Here is a 26,181-nt window from a genome sequence, read left to right as displayed (position 1 = left end):
CTTTTTGATTATTTTCATGACATTTTAATGATCTACATACCTGAACCCTCAAGTCTCATTGGACATCCACTGCTTTTAGCTTTTTACAATTTAGAAAGTACCTTGTTCTATCCATTTTAAGTCCAAAGTGGATGACTTCACATTTGCTTACATTGAAATCCAATCTCCCCCGAGCTCCACAATCCTCTAGCCCAACCTCCACAATCAACCCTCTCCGACCCCCACACCCCGCCCGACCGACCCCCGACCTCCACCCCCGACCTCCACAATCACCCCCCTGACCTCCACAATCTCCCCCACCAACCTGCATCTGAAGAGCACACCTCTATCTCTCCCCCCCAATCTCTCCCTGCTTGCTCTCTGTTCCCGGCTGCGGCCTTGAGCTGCAGGCTTTACTGCCCGACAGGAAGCCGGCCTGTTAATCAGGCTGGCTGTCGGGCAGGAAGCCTGCTGAAAATTTTTTATAGTAGCACGTCCGGGAAACCCTCACCTCCGGCTTTCCCGTCCGGAAATGCTCCCCCCACTCTCTTCACGGCCTGAGTAAATAGCTTGATAATTGTAACGCAACTGAGAGGTTGAGAGTTCAAATCCCACTGTGTAAGTTGTGAAAATGATTCAATTAAATCTGATCATTTGTGGATTGGTTCCAGAAAGAAAAAGAACTTAAAAGATGCTGGATTCTTGTAAAAACCCAACTGGTTCATGAATGTCCTTCAGAGAAGGGCCTGCCACCCCTGCCCAGTCTGGACTGCATATGACTCCAGTTCCACACTACTTGATTGGATCTAATGCCCTCAGGGCAACTATGGATGGGCAAGATATACGAGCCATGAAATTCTGCAATTTAGCGCCAACTGTTATGGCCGGTTTGAAGGAAAAAGTGGCGCTCACCACACTTCTGCCAACTTCCGGCACGGCCCGCGCTGGTCACCATCTTGGGAAGGGCAACAGCATAGCCGTTGCCTGCGTGCACCAGAATAAATCAAATGGGCAGATCATGACGTCAATGCACGAGCTGCCAATTTGGACATCACCACTCTGTTATGTTCATTAATAACTAGTCGTTTTTATTAAGAACAGCTAGCTTTTGCTAGACACTTTATTGAGCACGTGTGGACTAGGTACAGTATCTGTAGAGGCATCCATCTTGACTGCTGCCTTGTGGGTAGCCTACTGCATCCTGGGTAGCCCACTCTTATATACATACAGCACCACCTAGTGTACCATTCCAGAATGACAGGTTGCTGATCATTACATCCCCCTTTCTTTGAGGTTAAACAAAATCAGTATCAATCAATATCAATCAATAACAACATAAACATCTTCAACAGTCAATACATTTTCAATGTAGTTTTCTTTGTACTCAAAGGTTAAGTCTATCAGGCTTTTTTACTTCACATGTGGATCTTCTCAGCACAGGTAAGTCTGATGTGTTTTCATGAGAGCCTGTATGTGTATTTGTGTTAGATTGTTCTGGTGGTGAGTGACAAGATTCAGTTGCGGCATTGTCATCTATTTGCTCTTCGATAGTCTCTTGTGTTTTTAGGAGGGAACGGCGGTTCCTCCTGAGAATCTGTCCTTCCTCAGTTCTAACAGTGTATGACATTGGTCCTACTTCCTCAAGAACTGTAGCTTTCCTGTTCCATGCATCTGGATCCTCAATCCTGACAACATCATCCTTTGTCAATGGTTTCAGAGTTTTGGATGACTTGTCATAGTATGATTTCTGTTTCAGCTTTAACAGTTGAAGTCTCTGTCTCAGTTCCTTACTCTGCTTTTCTTTTGCACAGCAGGGCAGCGTGGTACGCAATTTGCGACCCATTAGGAGTTCAGCAGGTGAAGAACCAGAGTCTAAAGGTGAGGCTCGGTCGCTCAGCAGGGCGAGATAAGGATCAGACTTGCTTTCTGTCGCTTTCTTCAGTAGCTGCTTGAGAACTTGAACACCTTTCTCTGCCTTACCATTCGACTGAGCATACAAAGGACTGGATGTGATGTGTTGAAAGTCATAATGTGCTGCAAACTGTTGCCACTCCTTACAGTTGAAGCATGGACCATTGTCGCTAAAGGCAATCCTGGGAATTCCATGTCTGGCGAAGATGGACTTCACATGCATTATGACACTGCTTGCTGTGGTGCTTGAGAGCAGCGCCATCTCAGGATAGTTAGAATAGTAGTCAATCACTATTAGATAGTCTTTACCATTTAAATGAAAAAGGTCCATACCAACCTTTTGCCATGGTGCTGTTGGTATGTCAGCTACTATCATTGGTTCCATTGCTTGTTTGTTTTGGTGTTTCTGACATGTCTCACATTTGCCTATCATGTTCTCAATGTCCTTATTTATGCCAGGCCAATAAACAGTGTCTCTTGCTCTCCTTTTGCATTTTTCAATTCTGAGGTGTCCCTCATGAATCCTTTTGAGCATATCTTGACGTAGAGCCTGTGGAATGACTATTCTGTTCTGTTTTAGTAATAGTCCACTTGCGACACTCAATTCTGACCTTATGTGAAAATATTTTGGACAGGAACCTTTTGGCCAACCATGATGAATGTTCTCTATTAATGTTTGTAATACTGTATCTTTTACTGTTTCTTCTGTTATTTGCTTTGATTTTGTGTCTGACACGGGTAGCGCAGTACTGACCATACTCACATGAACATCCACGTCTTCTTCAGTAGAGCTCACATGACTCATTGTGGGTGCTCGGGATAGTGCATCTGCTAACACTATGTATTTGCCTGGTGTGTAGATCAGTTCCAAGTCATATCTTTGCAGCTTCATCATGAGCCGTTGAATCCTTGGAGGCATCTCATTCAGCTTCTTTTTTATGATGGCAACCAATGGGCTGTGGTCTGTCTCAACTGTGAAGGTGGGAAGTCCATATATGTAGCCATGAAACTTTTCTAGTCCAACTACCAAGCCTAGACATTCCTTTTCAATCTGGGCGTATCGACACTCAGTATCAGTCATAGACCTGGAGGCATAGGCAACAGGCTTCCAGTCTTCACCCTCTGCTTGTAGCAAGACCGCACCTAGGCTATCTTTTGATGCATCCGTTGACACTTTGATTTTCTTTGTCGGGTCAAAGAAGGTGAGTACAGGTGTGGTTGTCAGCACTGTTTTGAGATTCATCCACTCTTGTTCATGTCTTTCTGTCCATGCGAACTCATTTGTTTTACGTAGCAGGTCTCGCAGACAGGCTGTCTGGCTGACAAGTTAGGAATGAACTTTCCAATGAAATTTTTCATCCCCATGATGCGAAGCACTCCTTTTTTATCAGTGGGCCGGGGCATGTTGAGTATGGCGTTTACTTTTTCCATATCTGGCTCTATTCCTTTACCAGATAGATTATCTCCTAGGAAAGTGACTCCCTGGATGCCAAACTGATACTTGGCTTTGTTGAGTTTCAGTCCATTCCGGCGTATGCTCTGTAGCACTTTAGTCAGTCTCTCATTGTGTTCTTTCAGTGTGGAGCCCCAGATGATGATGTCATCAACATAGACCCGAACTCCTTCCAGACCTTCAATTATGTGTTCCATCGCTCTATAAAAGATTTCAGATGCAGATATTATCCCGAAAGGCATTCTGAGGAAACAATACCTGCCAAATGGTGTGTTGAAGGTACAGTATTTGGCGCTCTCTTCATCCAGTTTTAGTTGCCAAAATCCTTGTGAGGCATCGAGCTTTGTGAAGTATCTGGCACCTGACATTTCACTGATGATTTCTTCTCGCTTGGGAATCTGGTAGTGTTCACGTTTTATGTTTGCATTTAAGTCCTTTGGATCCATGCATATTCTTAGATCATTGTTCTTTTTCTTTACACATACATTGGAGTTAACCCAGTCTGTTGGCTCTTCGACTTTCCTGATGACTCCTAGTGTGGTTATTCTGTCCAGTTCATTCTTGAGCCGGTCATGCAGGGGTGCTGGAACTCTTCGTGGAGCATGTACCACTGGCTGAGCATCCTCCTTTAGCTGGATCTTGTAAGTGAATGGTAGAACTCCAAATCCTTTGAACACATCCTGGAAATTATTTACTACAGAATCCACTGAGTCATCATTGTCTTAACTGGTGTTTGTAGCCACAGCGTTTACAATTAAAAATTTCATCCTCCGATTGCTTTTCATTTCTGTTCTGCCCACGTTTCTTCCCCTTGTAGGACACAGCACCGACAGCAGCATTATCACTCATTACAATCGCATCATTATTGATTTCACTGAAAGTCTTCGCGTGCTTTCGAGCTAGCTCGCTGGCTTGGCATATTTTCACAGCAATTTCCAATGTTAGTTCAGTTTCCCTCAACAGACGTTCCCTGACTTTTTTATCATGAATACCAAACACAATCTGATCACGAATCATGGATGCTCTGAGCTCAGAGAAATTACATGTCTGTGCTTTCAGTTTCAGATCAATCAGAAAGCTATCAAAAGTCTCATTTTGCTGCTGTGTCTGAGAACGGAAGATGTACCTCTCATAGGTTTCATTCTTTTTGGGAGAACAATGTGTATCAAACTTCTTTATCACATCGTCTAATTTTCCTCTGTTCTCCTCTGGATTAAATACAAATGTATTAAATACCTCTATCGCCTGTGGGCCTGCAACCGTGAGCAGCAATGCTATTTTCCTTGCGTCTGGCTTCGTACCTGTCAGGGTTGGGGAGCCACGAGGCCGTGTAGAAACGGGGCCGTGCTCTCCGGGCAAGGTAGGTTCTGGACCCAAGTGCAGAAACCAGGCTAGAGGCAGGTATACAATCTTAAGGAACAGTACTTTATTCATTACTTAACTAGATTCACACATAACTAGATTCATACAAGGAACACAACAGCATATGTAAGAACTCGAGACAGGAACACCACATCATACATAGAACTCGAGAGAAGAACAATATACATAGAACTCGAGACAAGTTGCAAAACGGCTAGTCAAGAATAGGAACTCAGGACAGCTTCCATGAGGCAACATACTTGTCCATACTGAGCTGGGATAAGCTTACCACAAGTGCAACCAGCTTGCCGAGACGAGACTCGAGACAAGCTATCACGAGGGGCTGCCGCAGGGGTAACAGGCTTCTCAATACAAAGCTCAAGACAAGTGCCAGCATGGCAACACGCTAGTCCAGCCAGCACCTTATCAAGACTAAGAACAACAAGAACACAGAGTTAGTTACATCTTAAATACAGAACTCGAGAGAACCATGGCACCCAGCTAGTCAAAGCCAGGGGCCACAGAGCAAAGGCTAGTCCCCGGTTACCCGGTTAGGACTGAGCAAGGAAGGAAGCAACCACAGAACTTATATACCAAGAAAACCAGGTGCAACCCATGAACAGCTAACAGGCCGTTAAGAATTAACACAGGAGGCTAGGAACAATTAACAAAGGGCTAGAGCCAAACAAGTGAAGGTGCCATCTAGAGGCTAGAGAAGGAACTGACTGGCACCGTCACAGTACCGTACCCGATGGCAGCAATGTAGAGTTCGAATTGTTGTTTAAAAGTCTGCCAATTGTAGTCGACATTTCCTGTGAGCTTCAAATGCTCTGGTGGCTTCAAATTCTCCATGTCGCATTGCACAATATTCAGCAGATCTTACCAATCCTGGTACCATGTTATGTTCATTAATAACTAGTCGTTTTTATTAAGAACAGCTAGCTTTTGCTAGACACTTTATTGAGCACATGTGGACTTGGTACAGTATCTGTAGAGGCATCCATCTTGACTGCTGCCTTGTGGGTAGCCTAGTGCATCCTGGGTAGCCCACTCTTATATACATACAGCACCACCTAGTGTACCATTCCAGAATGACAGGTTACTGATCATTACACACTCCACTCTACACCCTCTCCTAAACACGCACAGTTGAAAGTGTGTTCAGCTGTACGACGGACCTTCCACCAGATCTACTTAAAGGGACACAATGCAACTTTGAGGTAAGTTGCTTTTTGCTTTTGTACTCGTTCCTGTAACAGTTTATTTGAGTAGTGCCTTGGTGTACAATACTTAAACAGTTGGTAAAGTGTGCAGGGAGTGCTGCGGGACGTTGGGAAGGCATTGGCTCTTAAAGGAAGGCCTCTGACTACACCGCTTGCTCCTAATCATGGGGGCTCTACTTGGAGTCCCCCTGCAGCAGGAAATGGAGATGGAGCAGAGGCACTAAAAACAAGCTGCTCTCAGAGGGGGTGGAGGGCTCTCAGCAGGAGGCCTTACCCACCTAGAGTCTCCAGGGGGCACTTCTACCTGCACCTAAGCCAGGAGGAGTGTATTCAGAGGCTCCACTTCACCAAGGAGGTGGTCACAGAACTCTGCCACCTCTTGGAACCAGATTTGCAGCCTCAGAGCAGGGCGATGACGGTGCTGCCAGTGGCCCTCAAGGTGACCGTGGCCCTGAATTCTTTTGCCAGTGGATCTTTCCAGGCTGGAGCAGGCAACATAGCTAACATATCGCAGTTCACCATCCATCACTGCATCCGGGAGGTCACAGAGGCTCTGTACTCCAGAAGAGACTTCATTGTCTTCTCCCTGAACAGAGTGAAGCAGGAGAAGCATGCATGTGGCTTTGCCAGGATATCGGGCATCCCCACGGTGCAGGGTGCCATCGATTGCACACATGTGGCTTTGCGGGCACCGCATATCAATGTGGAGATGTACCGTAACCGCAAAGGCTACCACTCTCTAAATGTGCAGTTGGTGTGTGACTACGCCCAGCACATCATAAAGGTGAATGTCCGGTACCCTGGCAGTGGTCATGATGCTTTCTTCCTGCACCAGTCTGCTGTGCCAGTGATCTCTGACCACCACGTCGAACCCGAGGGTGGCTGCTCGATGACAAGGGCTATCCGCTCTACACCTGGCTGATGATACCACTCCGCAACACCACCACTCGTGGCCAGCAATCATATAATGACAACCATGCTGTCACAAGGAACCTCATCGAGCAGACCACTGGGGTGCTGAAGCAACAGTTTCGCTGCCTTGATTGTTCAGGAGGAGCTTTCCAGTACTCACCAGAACGAGTGTCCCAATTCGTGGTGGTCTGCTGCAGCCTCCACAACTTGGACATAATGAGGGCGTAGCCCTTGCCATCACGGGTCGCGCGACCACCTCAGGAGGAGGACGAGGAGGAGGAAGAGGAGGAGCAAGAAGGGAGGAGGCAGCCTGCAAATCCCTGTTCTGGACGAGCTGTCCGTGAGTGCATCATCAGACTCCGTTTCCCCTGACTGAAACCCCAGATCCCCGTTGCTCAACACTTCCCCACCATACCACCACTCTTATCACAGAACACCACAGCATCCCCTTGGGCACAATGCCGAAATGAAAGCCACCACAAAACAAACATTCCGAACATAATTTATAAATTAATAATTCTAATATAGCATTACAAAGTCAACTAATCACCCTTGTGCATTCCCTTAGTATCTGTCTTTTGTGCTCCTTTGCCTATTCTAGTGCTACCCCAGTGGCAGCAGCATGGCTGGTGGAAGGCTGCTGACTTACCGTGGGGGACACTGCAGATGGCCTTGCAGGATGACCTCGAGCAGCTCTGGCCCAAGAAGGGCAGGCTGTAGACTGTACCACCTCGGCATGTGTGACAGCAGCCTGGGCTGGCTGGCTGACAGACAACAGCAATGGCACTGGTGGAGTGGCAGGGGTAGGAGTACGAATGCTGTCATCCTGAGTGAAGACAGCAGGTCCTTGCTCCACGGAACCACTGCCTCTCCCCCGGGTGGCACCTCAGTATTTCTAGCCATCTGTTGGAGCACAGATTGCTGGACTGCTGTGAGATCCTGTAAGACCCTTTCCATACTTGAAAACCCAGCCATGAGGGCAGCAAGCTGAGACTGCATGAAAGCAGTCTGAGCTTGTGTGGCAGCAAGTGGAGCCTGCATGGCAGAAGTCTGAGCTTTTACTGCAACACTCAGACGTTGGGTCGCTTCCACTTGTGCTGCAATGGAAGCTGTGACATCGCCCATCACACCCAGCATCATGGTTGAGTCCACAAGTTCTCTAATGGAGTTGCCCATCACTTCCATCCTGGAAATCATGGGCTCCAAGCTCCACGCAAAGCCCTGTCCATTGTTGGAGCCGGATTCCTCCATGCTCCTTGACAGTGACAAGAGGCTCTCTGGCAGGCCTGCCATTGCACCAAGCATTTCTATGTGCATGACCATCACCCTTCTTCTGAAGGCCACCCCCATCAAAGTCCTCATCTGAGTCCGGTGCAGCAGGCACATGTGCAACCTTGCCTTCTGGGAAGCTGACACCTGCGCTACCCTTTCCCCTGGCTTGGTTGCAGCTCCGTCGAGCCCGTCGACTCACCACATGCAGATTCCACCCTATACTACCTTCTAAAGTGCACACAGTTCAATTTTCTGAGCTGGTGCCTGGGAGTGCCAGATCGAGTAACGGTGCCTCTTCTTCTCCATCACTCTCCTCTACTTCTTACTGCACAGACTGGGCTGCTGGCAATTCTTGGGTATCTGAAAGGAGAAAGACACAAGGGTCAGCTTGTGGTGAGCAGGGTGGGCGGAAGCAAAATGTCCATGCATACACAATCAGCAGCTTGTAAGTGAGAAGAGATTGTGGGATGAGGGGGAAGTGGGATGTGAGAAGAAGGATTAGGTATGAGCATACCGTCATCATCAATCCTTTCAGCCTCGCCCAGCGCCACAGCCTCAGTGACATGCCCTCCAATGATCTCCAGCACATTCTCCTCCATGGCGGTTAGGTTGTGCAGCCATACTTGTGCTCCGCCTGTTTGTTCCTACTCTCCCCTGTTATGAGCCACCTTGGCCTACAGGAGAAAGCAAAGTGTGTCAGTGAGTGTGGTGCAGTGTGTTTGGGTGATCTGCCGGTCGTGGTTGAATAGCTGGCATTGTGTGCAAGGTGTGGGTGTGTGCCTTGCAGCAGTGGTATGTATGTGAGAGTGAGGTGAAGCTTTGATTGTGAGGTATGAGTCGTGATTGCTAGAGATTGTTCGTAGTTGAGTGATGGGGGTGTGGTGCATTGAGCAGCGTGTGAAGCTAGTGGTGCAGTTGGTGGGATATGGAATTTGAAGATGCATTCACTCACCCTGACCACTCAAGTGAGGTCATTAAACTTCTTCCTGCACTGGATCCATGTCCTGGGGGCAAGACTGTTGGCACAGACGGCTTCTGTGATTTCCTCCCACTGGCTTTGCACAGTGTGCCTGGAATGACTCCTGCCCCGCCTGCGGGTAGAGGATCTGTACACCCCCTGCACCAAGGCCTCCAGTGCTGCATCTGAGAACCGAGGTGCACACTCTCTCCCCCAGTGAGACATATTGCTCCAGCTCTAGTAACAATGAGGTACTTCTGTATCAGAGCACCTCCCCTTTAAGAAGTGCAGAACAGCCTTTGACTCTGCAGGCAACCTTTAAATAGAGAGCAGACTTCACAGGATATTGGGCCTTCTATTGAATGCTGCGCTAATCAGCAGCACATTTAGCACTGAGCCCAGCGCTGCAATCATGGTAATGAGCAGGCAACATTGCGATCTGCCTGCACCCGTTTTCGGGCCTAATCGAACTTTGCCTCCACTGTCTTGTCAGTATCCCACATCCCTGCATCCCAAGAACAAGTAATAACAAATAAGTTAATGAACATTGTGAAACAGATTTGATACGTGAAATATCCAACATAAACCAACCTGAAATGTGCATATCCTTAACCAATAAAACTTGTAACTACTTTTATTGGTGTATTATTACAAAAAATATCAGTATTGTCACACACAAACACACCTGTTTAATGATGTCCGTAATCTGGAGTTCATTTTTCTGAATTGAAAGATCTGCCTTCACCTCTGAGTATGTATCATTTATAATAGCCAGGAACATATTCTGAAAGAGAAAACAGTTAACAAAATTATTAAATTAATTGGTATAAGTGAATGACCATTAAACTAGATATCAAATTTCTGGTTACAAATAATGGGTTAATTTATAGAAATACTTTAGAATTTACAAAACTGAAAGAGGCTATTAAACCCAACTAGTTCATGTTTGTGTCTATAGTTCCTGTGAGCAACTAGTTCTAGTCACTGGTTTTCTGTTGTTATCTCAGATTTCCAGCATCCGCAGTATTTTGCTATTATATTAGTGTTTGGTTCACTGCCACCTCTCTTCGAGGAATGCCCACCTTGAAGAAGTTCTGCTCTTCTCTCCGATGGGAGTTCCGTTTGTCTATTCTTTCAATTCCTTCCTCCCCTCCTAAACCCCCCACCCCTGTCTCTGCACCTGTTTAATATCTGTTACATCTCCAGCTTTTTCCAGTTCTGATGAAGGGTCCCAGACCTGAAACGTTGACTCTGTTTCTCTCTCCACGGATGCTGCCTGGCCTGCTGAGTATTTCCAGCATTTTCTGTTGTTATTTTAATTCTAGTCACAGTTGTCTGCCCTTTTCCTTCATCCATTTATCCAATCTGATATTGTATGTTGATATAGTTTCTCCTGCATCCACTAACCCTGGAAGTGAATTCCACAGCCTGTGTGAAGATGTTTCTCCTGCCCTCGGTTCTAAATATATTACGTTGAATCTTGTATCTGTGGCCCCTCAGCCCAGACCCCTCAACTACTGGAAACAGTCTGCTTCTATCTACTCTGTCCCATCCTTTCATAGTTTTAAACATTTCCATCATGCAACTCCATAATCTATGTTGTTCTAATGAAAAAAGCCCCAATTTTTCAAGTCTTTCTTTGTACTTGCATTTCCTTATACCAGGCAACATCCTAGTAGATCTGTGAAGTACCCTCGCTATATCCTTCCTATAGAGCACACAATACTCTAATTGAAGTCTTTTTAAGCTTTTATATAGGCTCTTCATTATCTCTTTGCTTTTATATTCTATACCTCTTGTGATAAAACTTAGAATTCCATTAGGTTTTTTATGGCCTTATCAACCTGAGGTGCTGCCTTTAATGTCCTGTGAACCTATATCCCCAATATCCACATGCTCTTCCGCAGCACCGAGCCTACTTCCATTCAGAGTATAATTACTGCTGTTATTTTTTTTAACGAAAAAATTACTTCGCGCTTACTGACATTGAATTCCATCTGCCACTTTTTAGCACATTCCCCATCTAATCAATATCCATTGGTGGCTTCCTTTGGAATTCCTAATTCTTTCTAAATCACCAAGAAATCAAATAGGGAATGCTGAAGAAACTTCTTTACCCAGAGAGTGGTGAGAATGTGGAACTCACTACCACAGGGAATAGTTGAGGCGAATAGTATAGATGCATTTAAGGGAAGCTAGGTAAGCATATGAGGGAGAAGGGAATAGAGGGTTATGCTGACAGAGTTAGATGAGGAAGGATGGGAGGAGGCTCGAGTGGAGCATAAATGTCAACATGGACTGGTTGGGCTGAATGGCCTGTTTCTGTGCTGTATATTCTATGTAAAAGATTAACTATATTTTGGTATCATCTGCAATTTCTGACACAGTTCCCAGTAGGCCCACATCCAAATCATTGATATAAAAAGTGAGCAATTGCGGCCCCAGAACTGAACCCTGTAGGAAAGCTGTTCTGGACTTATGGACCATTTTATATGCAGATAGCACCCTCTGGTGGTAGTTATGTGTTAGCAGTGTTTGTGTGGGAGGAGAGGTCATTTGACCTTTCTACCTTTCTTCCTGTGTGAGAGGTCATTTGACCTTTCTACCTTTCTTCCTGTGTGAGAGGTCATTTGACCTTTCTACCTTTCTTCCTGTGTGACCCAGGAAGTAGAATCCCAGGAAGTGGAATTCCAGGAAGAACCTGGCTTGAGTAATGGAGAATTCCATGAGGGATTTGCAATCCAATGTAATCTGATCTTCTATGTTAGGCCAAGCGCAATATCTGTGAGTATCTTTGTTTGTTAGCATAATAGCAATGTTGTCAGAGTAGTATTTTGATAACACTATGTTTATAAAAGGTTAATATTTGATAGTTACAGAAGTTAGTCCAAATGTTAGTTAGTTGTACAATTAGTCTATTCTACTGTTGTAAATATGTTATATCTTATGTAGTATCGAATGTATAGTACTCAGTTTATGTACAAAACATACTTTGTCTTTGTTTACAGTTTCACAAATTTGTTCAAGTAAAGCTTCAAAACAGCAAATGGCTTCACGAGGAATTATTTTGAATAAGTGTTTAACTTGCTGGATAACTAGATAGGAGCACGTCTAGCGAGGCCAGTACAAAAGCACTGCCCAATTCCACCCACTCTGAAAAACTGCCCTTACCTTCTATTCTCTGTTTTCTCCCTTCTAACCAAAATTTAATCCAGTTCACTATTCCCCCAAACCCACCTGATTCCTTACCCCTTAATCTTGTCTAGTAATCTCATGCGTGGTACCTTGTTAAAGACTTTCCTAAAATCCATTTACACTATAACCACTGCATGTCCCCTATCTACCATGTCTGTTATCTCCTCAAAGAATTCCGAGGTTTGTCAAGCAGGATTGTGAAATACGTGCTGGCTACTTCTAACTATTTTCTCTTTAGCTAGATATGTCAATTTCATCCTCAATTAAAGACTATAAAATTTTCCCTACCACAAATCTTAGGCTAATAAAAACATAGAAAAATAGAAGCAGGAGTAGGCCATTCGGCCCTTCAAGCCTGCTCCGCCATTCAATATGATCATGGCTGATCCTCTATCTCAATACCATATTCCCGCTCTCTCCCCATACCCCTTGATGCCTTTTGTGTCTAGAAATCTATCTATCTCCTTTTTAAATATATTCAGTGACTTGGCCTCCACAGCCATCTGTGGTAGAGAATTCCACAGGTTCAGCACCCTCTGAATGAAGAAATTTCTCCTCATCTCAGTCCTAAATGTCCTACCCCATATCTTGAGACTGTGACCCCTCGTTCTAGACCCCCAGCCAGGGGAAACATCCTCCCTGTATCCAGTCTGTCTAGCCCTGTCAGAATTTTATACGTTTTAATGAGATCCCTTCTCATTCTTCTAAACTCTAGTGAATACAGGCCCAGTCGACCCAATCTCTCCTCATACAACAGTCCTGCCATCCCAGGAATCAGTCTGGTGAACCTTCGCTGTACTCCCTCTATGGCAATTATATCATTTCTTAGGTAAGGAGACCAAAACTGCACACAATACTCCAGGTGGCCTGTAATTACCTCGATTTTAACGGCAGTGCAGAAACGGTGCATGTGAGTCCCAATGTGAGAGTAATGTTGCGACCCAGCCGTTAAAATTTTCCTCATTTGGATGCTACTTGTCCTGATCAAAATGGCCGGAAGCAGCTGCCGGGCCATTAAAATCATGTCAGTGGGAGGCAGCCATCGGGGGCCAGAGGCAACAGTTCCGGCAGTCAGGTAAGTGGTGGGGTGGGCCCAGAGGTGATCGCAACTGGGGGGTTGGGGGGGGGGCGGGGCAAGGGAGGCCCAAGGTTTCCTTGTGGACCTTGGAAGAGCACTTCTGCTCCTCTTAGCCCACAAGGAAACTTTTTTAAAAATGTAAAAACTTATCTTCCTGGGTTGTTTATGGCCCTTTGTCCAGCACGCGGCAGGTTTTGCCTGGTGGAGAAGCCACCATTACTCCCCCACTCAGGCCTCAGATTAAAATCGCAGATTGGGTCTCATTGCCATCATCGGGGCCTGACATGCATATTTAAAGAGGGCCCCGTTGGCTTGGGGCAGGTGCTCTTGCCACCTGCAATTTAATATTGCAGTCGGTCAAGGAGTGGTTAAATGCCTCACACCATTTTAACCTCCACCACACCCACCGCAGGTCTGGCAAGGCCATAATTTCTAAAACCTCTGCAATTTCCTCCCTCATCTCCCCAGAATCCTAGGATGTATCTCATCAGGCCCTGGCATTTTGTCTTCATTTAGCTCAACTAGATTATCTAAAAATATAATTTTTATTCACCATAATGTCACTCATCTCGTTCTTAGCCACTTTATGATTCACCCATTCTCTGATATTCTTCTTTTTAGTAAAGACCTCTGGCACTTTTTGATTATCATCTGCAAATTGACAATTCTCTCCTCTCAGGGGTCCCATTTCATTTATAGTAGGTTCAATACAAGGTGCAACTTACAAGCAGAACAAAGAAGACAAAGAAAACATAGGTGGCGAAATAAATTGGACCCAAGATTCTGTTGGCATTGTCTATTTCATCAAAGTTGAAGTCACCAAGGATTATTCGAAACTGAGTGAAGCTGGAAAGAAATTAAAGCAGAGTTAGATGTAGAAAACCAAATAAAGATCCAGTGCTCCCAGTGGGGAGTGTGCTCACAGGGAATGAACCATGGCAGCATGCAGCCCATAATTTCCCAAGATGTGCTCCCTGTGAGTGCCACTCACTGCTGAAACATTCCTAAGATATTCTCTTCAATGAGATGTAGAAATAAGATATTTCTTTATTGCATAACAGTAATTAGCTGATTTCAGCATGCGGGTAAACTTCCAGCCTTTCTGAAATCAGAGTCTTGATCGAGAACTGAAAACTATAATGGTCCTGATAATACAAGATGTAATAATCAGCAACAGTCACTGTTTGAGTACAGTGCTTTAGTTTAACATAGAAGATAGGAGCAGGAGTAGGCCATTCGGCCCCTCGAGCCTGCTCCGCCATTCAATGAGATCATGACTGATTATCCAAATTCAGTACCCTGTCCCTGCCGTCTCCCCATATCCCTTGATCCCTTTAGCCTCAAGAAATATATCCAACTCTTTCTTGAATATATTTAATGAACTGGCCTCCACCGCCCTCTGTGGCAGAGAATTCCACAGGTTCACCACTCTCTGGGTGAAGAAATTCCTCCTCATTTCAGTCCTAAATGGCTTACCCCTTATCCTTAGACTATGACCCCTGGTTCTGGACTCCCCGGCCATCAGAAACATCCTTCCTGCATCTAGTCTGTCCAGATCTGACAGAATTTTATAGGTTTCGATGAGATCCCCTCTCAATCTTCTAAACTCCAGTGAGTATAAGCCCAATCGACACAATCTCTCCTCATACGTCATTCCTGCCATCTCAGGTATCAGCCTGGTGAATCTTCGCTGCACTCCCTCCATGGCAAGAACGTCCTTCCTCAGGTAAGGTGACCAAAACTGCACACAATACTCAAGGTGTGGTCTCACCAAGGCCCTGTACAACTGTAGCAAGACATCCTTGTTCCTGTACTCGAACCCTCTTGCTACGAAGGCCAACATACCATTTGCCTTCTTAACCGCCTGCTGCACCTGCATGCTTACCTTCAGCGACTGGTGCACAAGGATACCCAGGTCTCTTTGCACTTCCCCTTCTCCCAATCTATTGCCATTCAAATAATAATCTGCCTTCCTTTTTTTGCCACCAAAGTGGATAACCTCACATTTATCCACATTATAGTGCATTTGCTATGTTTCTGCCCAATCACCCAACCTGTCCAAATCGTACTGGAGTTTCATGACATCCTCCTCACAGCTTACCCTCCCACCCAGCTTTGTGTCGTCTGCAAATTTGGAGATATTACATACAATTCCCTCGTCCAGATCATTAATATATATTGTGAACAGCTGAGGTCCTAGGACCGATCCTTGCGGTACCCCACTAGTCACTGCCTGCCACTCGGAAAACGACCCGTTTATTCCAACTCTTTGCTTTCTGCCCACCAACCAGTTCTCTATCCAAGTCAATACCTTGCCCCCAATCCCATGTGCCTTAATTTTGCACGCTAATCTCTTGTGTGGGACATTATCGAAAGCCTTCTGAAAGTCCAAATACACCACATCCACTGGTTCTCCCTTATCTATTTTCCCAGTTACACCCTCAAAAAATTCCAGTAGATTAGTCAAGCATGATTTACCTTTTGTAAATCCATGTTGACTTTGTCCGATCCTAACGGCAGTTGAAGATTTGTTAATTTTATGCAATATGTGATGAATAAAGATTTTTGCTTTATAACAAAAGTCCGTATTACTGCATAAAATATTTTTTATATTACAGTAATTGGTTTCACAAGTAAACTCACCTGTTTAATAATGTCTGTCTACAGTGTAGGATGCAGAAAGATTTCAACCAACCACTGAATATCTACCTATAAAGCTTTTTGCAAGCCAAGCACTCCCTGTCACACATTGTGTGTAAACATTTTTAATAGATAAAATCTATGCCAAGTTTCATATAATGGAAAATTCCTATGTCAACAATATCTGCCTGCCACAATGTAATTGCAGGCCTCCTGAGAGCATGTGGCACTATTACACCACCCAGGTCTTGTCCCCACATATCAGTGAGGTAGATTTTCAATGTACTGCATGGGTGTAAAACTGGCAGTGAGGATTGTCTTCGTATTATAGAAACTGACCGATTTTTATTTCTATGGGCAGTTCTATAATGGGTAGCAAATCCACACATCAGTTTTACACTTGGGCATTAAGTTGAATACCTAACCCTATGGGGGAGAAATTCGGTATCGCCCCGTTTGTGGCTCTAGTATTGGCGGTATGCAAAGTTTAGCGCCAGGCGCAATTTATCGCCACCTCGAGCGATATTGGGTTGCAGCGCCCCTCAAGGTGATTGCGGCGCTAAATCAGGCGTTGCACGGTACTTTTAAGGCGGCGCTACTCAATTTCTCGGCGGCCAGGCGCAGCGCAGGTGCTGTCAATAATCGATTTCCCTGAGACACGCTGGCGCCGACCAGCTCTTAAAGGGGCGGGTCAATTAACATCAGCAGCCACACTCTGCGCCTTGTAGGCCTCAAAATCGGCAGTGACGGTGACCTACCTGTGGCGTTCAAAACTTCCAAGACATGGAGAGGGTCAGGCAGAGAGCGGAGTGCTTTAGCGATGGGGCATTGGATGCTCTGGTTGGCACAGTGGAGCATCGGCGAGCTGTGCTGTACCCCGAGAATGGCAGGAGGCCTCATCAGAGCGAATACCACAGAGCTTGGAGGGATGTTTCCCAAAGAGTCACCTCCAGCAGCGTGGTGCCCAGGACTCCTGTGCAATGCAGGAAGAAGTTTAACGACCTCACTCGGGTCATTAGGGTGAGTGCCTTTTTCACAATCATCTTCATCCCTCCATCTGCACCTGACTTTATGGCCAGAGGGTGCGCGAAGCCCGAATGGCCATCTGCCAGCCAGCACCCATGGCCCTTTCTGGAAACACACACGCACATTCAGCTCAGTGCATAATGTAAGGGCTATTCTACCATGGGGGGCATGTAATGTCAGCTCAGGGCAGCATGTTTCATCACTTCCCGTCCTTTCTCCTGCAGGCCAAGCTGGCCAGGAACCGTAGGGAGCAGCTTCATACCGGAGGAGGCCGACCTCACCTGCAGACCCTCACAGACCTCGAGGAGCGAGTCCACCAGATTGTTGGAAGCCGGCTGTGTGGTCCTGTCACTTCCGGAGCTGCCAACCCCGTTGTGCACAGCGATGGTAAGGTCATCACCTTTTAGAACTCTCTCCTTCCACTTGTTCCCTCCACCAGCATGCTTTTTCACTTTGGACCCAAGTCAGTGCATTGCAGCACTCATGCATCCCTTGCTGCCACCCTGTCCTTTTGCTAAAGCCACTCTTCAACCTCCCTGCTTTCAGATGCTGCATCACCAGCTCGGGAGCCGGGCCCTCAAGCTGCCACTGCCACTGACTCTGGAGGCGACGAGCAGGAGGAATCCGGACCATCCCTACCACCCTCAGGCAAGCCAGCCCATCTGCAGACTGGGGAGACTACTTCCCTGGAGGGGAGCGGGGGGGAATGCTCTGAGGAGGAGCCAACTCCAGGAACCAGTGGGCTGCAGCAACGCAAGGGGGGTAGGGAAGCTTGGGGGCTGTCTCCCCGGAGGGCGAGTCAGGCCGCGAGTGCTGCTGCACAGAGCGCAGAAGATGTGCGTGCCCTCGCAGAAATGAGTGCCCAGGCTGGGATGAGGCACACTGAGCTCATGGCTGCAGTGGCAAGGATGCCTGAATCCATCGAGACACTGGCAAGGAGTGTCCAAGACTTCGGCGCAGCACAGGCAAGGAGTGCGCAGGACTTCGGGACAGCACTGGAAAGGACTGTCCAGGGCTTACCGAAGCACTGGCACCTGCCACGCAACTGCTGAGTGCTGCGACGCAGTCACTCGCTGGTCTCATGCAGATGCAGATTGAGGCCACGCGACCACTGACTGCTGCCACCCTCGCTGGATCAGGCAGGATTCCCCGGGGCCCTTGCAGCACCACAGCAGGCCAGCAATCTGTGGACCATCTGATTGCTATGCATGCTGCGGTGCTGCCCCATCAGAGTGCCAGTGTGTCGGCCGACCAGGGAGCTGCTGTCCGCTCTCAGGATGACAGCATTCCTGATGCCACCACTGGCACGTCTCCACTGCAGCTGCCACCACCTGCAGGACAGACTGCTTCCACCCATGCACAGTTGGAGCAGTCAGCAGCCGGGCCCTCCAGGCCCAGAGGTCATCCAGGCCGTCCCTCAGGGGCATCTGCGCTTTCGGACAGTCAGCAGGCCTCCCGCAGCCTTGCTCCAGCCACTGGGGTCCCATTACGGAGGAGCTGCAGGGAGGAAAGGGGCCAATCTCGCAAGAGAAGCAGTTCACCATCAAGGGGGAAATAGTAGAAGGTGCTGCTGAAACGTCTTATTTGTAGAAATCAAGGCCGAGGATGCTGGTCTGAATGTTAGTTATGTTTTGGACAGTCTCCCATGTAAAGTCTGTAGGTATTATGGCGAATTAATACACAGACTACAAGAGTAACTTTAACAGGACTTTACTATTCGAAGGTCAGGGCGAATCTGCCCAATAAATCCTGACACAGCACTTATATACCGGTGTGGTCACCGTCGGTATTACAGTATACAGCAGCCAAGATAAAGTAGTGCCACACCTAAAATAGTTCTCTTAAAGGTGAACGGTTACATACAATAGTTCTCTTAAAGGTAGAACAGTTACATACACTACAATCCTCCCTTTTTAGCTTACAACATACTTATTCCCCATTAAACATAACATCATAACATATATCCAACTTCATGTTAAAACAGTTCACAGATGTAGTCTCTACGGAAACAGTTCACAGATTCAGTCTCTGCGGGAAACAGTTCATAGATTCAGTCTCTGCGGAAAACAGTTCACAGATTCAATCTCGGTGGATGCCCTTCCGTGCTTCTTGACTCGGTCCTGACAACACCTCAGTGGTGTAGCAGTTCCCTGTGGTGTAGTCGGTTCACGTTGCTGGAGTGACTCATCCAATAGTCCTTCACTGGACTTAACAGCTTGAACTTCCGTCCTTCTGAACCAGCATTGTTGGCTTGTAAAAACTTGAGTACCTTGGGAAGTTTTTCTACTTCCAAACTGATTTGGCTCCGTTCGAAGGGACCCCATGCATGATCTAGTAGTGATGATGATGGTCCAGATGATCATCATCTTCTGCTTCGTCTTTTCCTTTTCTGCTTCTTGGAGACTCTCTGGGCTCCACTGTCAGCTGCCAGCTGCATGCACAGTTCCTCCTTCTCGTCCTCCTTTTTCCGTAGTAGCGCCACCATCTCCCGATGTTCCTTAGACTTTTTGTGATTCTTCATGGTTTCTGCACTTTGGGAGTTTTCATCACAAGCTGGGCAGAACAGGTCATCGTAATATTCGATGTCGTCCAACAGGTCATGGTAATATTCGGTGTCATCCTGAGCTAGGCCAGCGAGAGGGTCTTCTATTTCCTCCATACCCAGCTGGACATTAGCCAGCTTTTGTTCCAAATCCAGACATTTTTCCTGAAGAGACTTCTTCAGGCGTTCAGCTTCATCCAGCTTTTTCTGGGCTTCCTGCCAGTCTTTTACTAATGACGTCATTTGTGATTTCAATACTTCAACTTCATTCGGAGCTTGGTTGATCGGACTATTCAATCCCTTTACTGCAGCAGCTGTTTCAACCTTCTGTTGTTCAACATTGACATGAGTCAGCGTACTTTTGGCATCCCAGGGTTGCTCTGCTGCCATCTTCTCAGTCTGTGTTGCAACCTCAGCTATTTCAATAACTTTTGGGAGCTCCAAACCCCTCTCCTTTGAAGATTTAAACTCCTGTTCAATTTGTTCCCATTTCAGAGTCTTGTCCTTCAGCATATGAAGGAGTTGGCTGACCGTTAACTCTTCTGACCTCATACGTTTTCCAGTAGCTGCAGGGCTGTTTATAACCTTGCCCTGGGGCTCCTTTGCTGTTTCTACTTCGCCATCATCCGCAGCCTCCGCCATTCGAATTTCCACACTTGAATCGTTCGGTGATGCTGCACCCAACTTCAGTAGGAGCTCGGAGTTCATGGCGACCAAATCAGTCTTTTCTGCCTGCAATCCGCTAACAAGCGCTTTCAGTTGCTGAACATCTTGCTCCACCAGCTTAGAGCACGCACCTTCAGAAACCGAATCAGCTTTGATTCGTTTGGCCTCCTTGCCCCGACGGTTTGTGTGCTCCTGCTCCTTTTTCTCCATCAGCTGTTTCTGTTGTCTTCCCAGGTTCTCCCACTCTGTGTCACAGAACTTTTTCATTGCTTTCATCTCTTGTTCGAAACGGCAACTCAATTGTTCTAATTGCTGTTGCAATTTGAAATGGAGTTGAGTTCGAGCCCGGTGTTCCTCAGAATTGTGCATATCTGTAAACTGGACAGACTCAGAATTCTCTGTCAAACTATGTTGTTGTTGTTCAGTGGAATTCTGTTCTGAAATGTTGTTCTCCTCTGAAGCATAAGCATTTATGCACTCCTTCGTTTTTCCAACCTTAGTCAGCAAGTCCATTTTAGACTTGTCTTTCGCACCTGGGCTGGTCTTATCGTCATCCGTTTCAGAGTCTGAGCTGATTGTCTTCACCGAGTTCTCACTCATTATTGCTTTTAAGTAGTGCCATTCCATGTTTATTTCCCAGATCCACTCCCATCCCAGAAGTGGTGGACCTCCCTCAGGTAGTACATATAAATACATTCCTTGGTGTTCTTTGCCCCTGTCTCTCACCTTGACTTTTATCTTTCCCATGGGGTATACTTTCTGCCCCGTGTATGTCTGCAATACGATCTTGGTATCTCTCAAGGGTATGTGTGAGAATAGCCGGTTGTAATCCCTTCAATTTATGACTGATAGGGCTGATCCTGTGTCCAATTCCATTTTCACTTGGACTCCGGCTATTTTTAGCATGACCCAGATAGTATGCAGGTCAGCTTCCTTACTCACATTGTGAATTCTCAGACTACCCAGTTCCTGAACGGTTGGGTCTGAATCCGAATTCTGTTCATCTGAACTCTTCTCAGCCACCTTGTGTACCTTATTGTACTTTTCCTGCGGTGACTTTTTGTTGTTGTTGTTGGTCTTCTTTCCTGACCGGCATACCTTAGCTATGTGACCAAGTTTGCCACATTTTCTACATTCCTGGTTTTTAAACCAGCATTGGTTCTGGTCGTGTGTTGTCTTCCCACAACGATAACATTTCGATGTACCCGAAGTAATTTGATCCACACTGAGTACCGCTGCCTTCAGCTGCATTTCCGCTGTGCCTCTCGCTGCGGCTTCGTGCGATGCTGCAATAAGGACAGCCTTATCAAGTGTGAGATCATTCTCTTCTAGCAGACGCTTTTGTGTTCCTTCCTTCGACAACCCGCACACGAACTTGTCTCTCAATGCCTCTGTCAGATTTTCCCCAAACTGGCAGTATTTCGCTAGTCTACGCAGTTCGACCAAGTATTCCGCGTTGCTTTCCTCTTTCCGTTGCGTTCTCGCATAGAATTTGAATCGTTCCGCCAACATCAGTGGTGTGGGGTTCAAATGATCCTTCAGGACAGCAACAATATTAGCGAAAGTCTGATCCGCCGGTTTAGCTGGTGATAGAAGATGCTTCAATAGCCCGTATGTCTTTGCCCCCATTGCGTTTAATAAGGTGAGAGCTTTATCATCATCTGCTATCTTATTGGCCTCACAATATATCTCGATACGTTCTACGTACGTGGCCCAATCTTCCACCTCGGAATCGAAGTTGTTGATGTTACCATGCTTAGGCATCTTCACTATCTCTCACTATCTTTCTGCGAAACAAACACAAAATTTTTCTTTAACTTTTTTTTTTCAAAATGGCGGTTTCCCGCGCTTGTCTTCTTCCCCCGCCCACTTTCAAAATGGTGGTTTCCCGCTTCTGTCGTCTTCCCCGCCTACTGGCGGCTTCCCGCGTTTCTTCCCCTGGCGGGAGGGGTAAGCTTTTCCCTCGGGCGACGACCGTTGGCTTTCGGGGTTCGCAGCCTGCGCGTCAGCTTCAGTGCGTTCCTTGTTCCCTTTTCTCGGCAGGGCAACCGGCGCTGGGTACAACCCGTTGACGGCGAACAGTTTCAGCCGCTGGGCTGGATCTCGCTCAGTCTCCCTCACTCGGGCTCTGTTGTTCCCTTTTCTCGGCAGGGCAACCGGCGCTGGGTACAACCCGTTGACGGCGAACAATTTCAGCCGCTGGCTGGATCTCGCTCAGTCTCCCTCGCTCCAGCTCTGTCTCTCCCGCTCGCTCGGGCTCTGTCTCTCCCTCAGCGGCTTCCAATCGCGCCTCCCAGCCCTCTCGCAGTCCAGTGCTTTCCTCCCCGGCTGCGACTGAGTTCTCCGTGATTTATTTATTTTTATATCTTCCCGCGCCTTAAGATCCCGGTCGCAGCGCTTCGTGGCCTCGGTCGCTGCCCGGTTTTTTTCACTCCAATCGCGCCTCCCAGCCCTCTCGCAGTCTGGTGCTTTCCTCCCCGGCTGCGGCTGAGTTCCCCGCGGTTTATTTATTTTTATATCTTCCCGCGCCTTACGATCCCGGTCGCAGCGCCTCGTGGCCTCGGTAGCTGCCCGGCCTTTTTCGCCGGTCGTGGTCTAGCTGTCTCACGATGCCGTTGCGTCTCCCAGCCCGCTTGTACCGCGGCTTCCGTGCTCCACGCTGCCCCAGTCTCAGCGCCTCTGGGCCCGACTTCTGTCCGGCTCCTTTCCCCCGACCGTGGTCGAGTTCACTGCCCTTATCCTCCGGTTATTTTTTTATTTTCCCTTTACTCACAGTCACCGTGGCCGACTTGCTTCTCGTGCTGATCGGCTCACTCACCACCATGGCAGAAGGGACAATCAGTGCCTGTTGCTGATGGAAGGCTTCGTGTCTGAATTCTTCCTTCTTCCTTGCTCTGCAGACTCGAGTTTTCTCTCAGCAGAACGACGAGGGCGGGTGCCTCTTCTCGACGCTCGTTAACTGCTTCGGAAGTATTGTTGCCGCAGGGTAAGATCGAACTCGTCGCCACTGTAAAGTCTGTTGGTATTATGGCGAATTAATACACAGACTACAAGAGTAACTTTAACAGGACTTTACTATTCGAAGGTCAGGGCGAATCTGCCCAATAAATCCTGACACAGCACTTATATACCGGTGTGGTCACCGTCGGTATTACAGTATACAGCAGCCAAGATAAAGTGGTGCCACACCTAAAATAGTTCTCTTAAAGGTGAACGGTTACATACAATAGTTCTCTTAAAGGTAGAACAGTTACATACACTACATCCCAGGTGTGCGAGTCAATTATGTGTCAATGTGTTAGTTTTGCTTTCTGTTGCCATTGCTTTGTCTTGTTGGAAGGAAGCACATTTCTTTATTTACAATGGCCATGTCTGCTATTTACATGCATTTTGCCCTTCACAGGCTTTGGGGTATCAGAACGGTTCCATTCCTGTTCTTGGAATGGCAGCAAGCATTCCGTGAGAGGGGCCTAGAAGCGACTTCTGATCAGCCCCTGACGGACGGCCCTTCCAGTTTGTGCCTCCCTCCCATCTTGGTCCTCCTCCTCCTCCTCCTCCTCCTCCTCTGTTGGTGCTTCAATGACTGGTGGCATTGGCTGGGTTCGTAGGATAGCGAGGTTATGCAGCATGCAACATATAACCACGAAGTGGGAGACTCGCTCAGGCGAGTACTGCAGGGCTCCTCCGGAATGGTCAAGACAGCGGAACCGCTGCTTCAGCACGCCGATTGTGTGCTCCACAATGTTCCACATCGCCTGATGGCTCGCATTGTAGCGTTCTTCAGCAGGGGTACTGGGCGAACGGAGCAGGGTCATCAGCCACGGGCACAGAGGATAGCCCTTGTCCCCGAGAAGCCAGCCTCCTGGGTGAGCCGGGGCCTCAAAAAGGTCTGCAACAGAAGCCTGGCGCAGGATGAAGGCGTCGTGGCTGCTGCCTGGGAACTGCGCATTCACTGCGAGGATCAGTTGTCAGTGGTCACAGACCAGCTGAACATTCAAGGAATGGAACCGCTTGCGGTTGCGGAACTCCTCCGGATTCAATACAGGCGCCCGTAAAGCCACGTGCGTGCAGTCAATGGCACCCTGCACCATGGGGAAGTCCGCTATTGCTGCGAAGCCCTCTGCGCGCTCCCGCTGCTTGTCCGGGGTCATTGGGAAGGGGAAGTACTGCTGCCTCCTTCTAAACAGGGCATCAGTCACTTGACGGATGCAGCAATGCACCGCAAACTGCGAGATGTTGGCTATGTCCCCAGTTGCGGCCTGAAAGGAGCCGCTTGCATAGAAGTTTAGGGCAACAGTCATCTTCACTGCCACCGACAGAGATGTCCTGCGCCTTATCTGAGGCTGCAGATCTGGCTGAAGCAGGTGGTACAGCTCAGTCACCACCTCCTTTCTAAAGCGCAGCCTTCTGATACCCTGCTCCTCCGACATGTTCATGTAGGAAAACTGCTGTCGGAAAACCCTGGCAGCGTAAGGTCTGGTGTGGCGACGTCTGTTGGCCCTCTTCCATCTGGCCATGCCTGCCCCTCTCTCCCTGCATCTCTGTGCCCTTTCCAGATGATTCAGCAGCAGGACGTTCCCCTCCAAAGCAGCTCCCATAATAAGTGCGCACAGAAAGTTTCCCCGTTTGAAATGCTCACCAACAGCAAGGTGATGGTCAGAAGGCTGAAGTTCTCCTGCCAGCGCTGGCTCAGTGGTGAAATGGCTCTCAGTGTGCAGCTCAGCAACTCTCTGTAACTCTCGAAGAAGTTGTGCTCCAAAAATGGCTGCCACTTTTATACCACAGCAGTCTCCTTTAAAGAATGCCTCCCCAGCCTGACAGCGACTGGGGAACGTTCCAGGTAAGCTGTCCTTATTAGCGCCAGGCGGAACGGAGGGGGGCACCACTGAATTTCCGGCCCGGGGCACCCAAAAGGTGTTGCACACTGAAATGATGTTATGATCTGCCTGCGCCCGTGAGCGGGCGCTAAGACTTAGCGCTGGTGCTAAATGTCCGCTCAATATGGGAAGAGGCGCAGGGTTCGCTGCGCCCGGGCACTAGTTGGTTAGCGCCCCACTTCTCGGCCTCTTTAGGCGCTAATGGGTGGCTCAACCAACCAAATTTCTCCCCCTATATATTTTGTTTAAATTGGTTCTAGCGTTTTCTATTTTTAAATATTCCTTTGGCAGTACTGTTCATTTTTGCTCCCAAAGCTACTTATTCTGCAATATTTTTGGCCATGGACTACCCCAGTCATTCCCAGGCCTCCTGCTGTTGTGGCCTGCCCTGTGCTTTTCTTCTGCATCCTGGACTTGAGCGCCCCACCCTGCCTCCTTGGCTTATCTCCTCAGTTTCTGGTCAGCCCTGCTCTGGGGCCAACTCTTCTTCCTTGGCTGCACTTCAGTTGTGCTGAAGCTGCACATGCTCCAGAGTTGATTGCATGCTTGTACACTCATCCAACAAAACATTGCAGATGCGGTTATTGGAAACCTCCAACTGAACCATCATCTGCAGTACATTCTAGGAACTTAACTTCGTTGTAAGTATATGTGTTTGATGCTCTACAAGCATCATCCTTCTTTTAATGCTGGACCGCTGACCAAAGCTACTCAGCCATGGTAACCAGGCTGGCAATGAGTGTCTGCTAATTTTCCACCTGCAATTCCTCCTGGTCACTTGTACTTTATGCATGACCATGTGAAATTTCCTCTGTTCACTAACTAAGCCTCTGGGTGTCTCAGATAATGCTTGCAGAGATGAGGTGCAAATACGGGTTTGGTGTGCAGAGGCTGAGTGTGGCCAATGCAGAGAGACCAAGGCCATGTTGCTCCTCTTCCTCTTCATGTTGCTACGGAACACCTAGGCAGGCAGAAAAAGCCAAGTGTTTAGCAGAAGTTGAGCTGTACAATGTCTATTTCACTTTCAGATCAAGTTATGAGCTTAAGCATTCACATTGTATTGTGATGACAGATTGAATTTGAGCAG

The 26,181-nt window shown here is 47.5% G+C and overlaps 1 protein-coding gene across 1 annotated transcript in view; it reads right to left on the bottom strand.

Moving 5' to 3' along the window:
* The window catches only part of pkd2l1 (polycystic kidney disease 2-like 1), a gene marked incomplete at its 5' end in the record, with an annotated part of 178,630 nt that overhangs the window by 65,126 nt on the left and 87,323 nt on the right, over positions 1-26,181 (bottom strand). Inside the window, 2 exons of the mRNA XM_085996148.1 lie at positions 9,756-9,854; positions 14,069-14,189. Of these exons, the coding sequence (XP_085852274.1) occupies positions 9,756-9,854; positions 14,069-14,189 (220 nt within the window). The remainder of the gene's footprint in view (positions 1-9,755; positions 9,855-14,068; positions 14,190-26,181) is intronic.

This window comes from Somniosus microcephalus, chromosome 8, assembly GCF_052327205.1.
Source record: "Somniosus microcephalus isolate GS21.2 chromosome 8, FLI_Smic_1.0, whole genome shotgun sequence".
NCBI classification, from domain to species: domain Eukaryota; kingdom Metazoa; phylum Chordata; class Chondrichthyes; order Squaliformes; family Somniosidae; genus Somniosus; species Somniosus microcephalus.
Note: the sequence above shows the minus strand (reverse complement) of the source record. Positions and strands in the feature narration are given on the sequence as shown.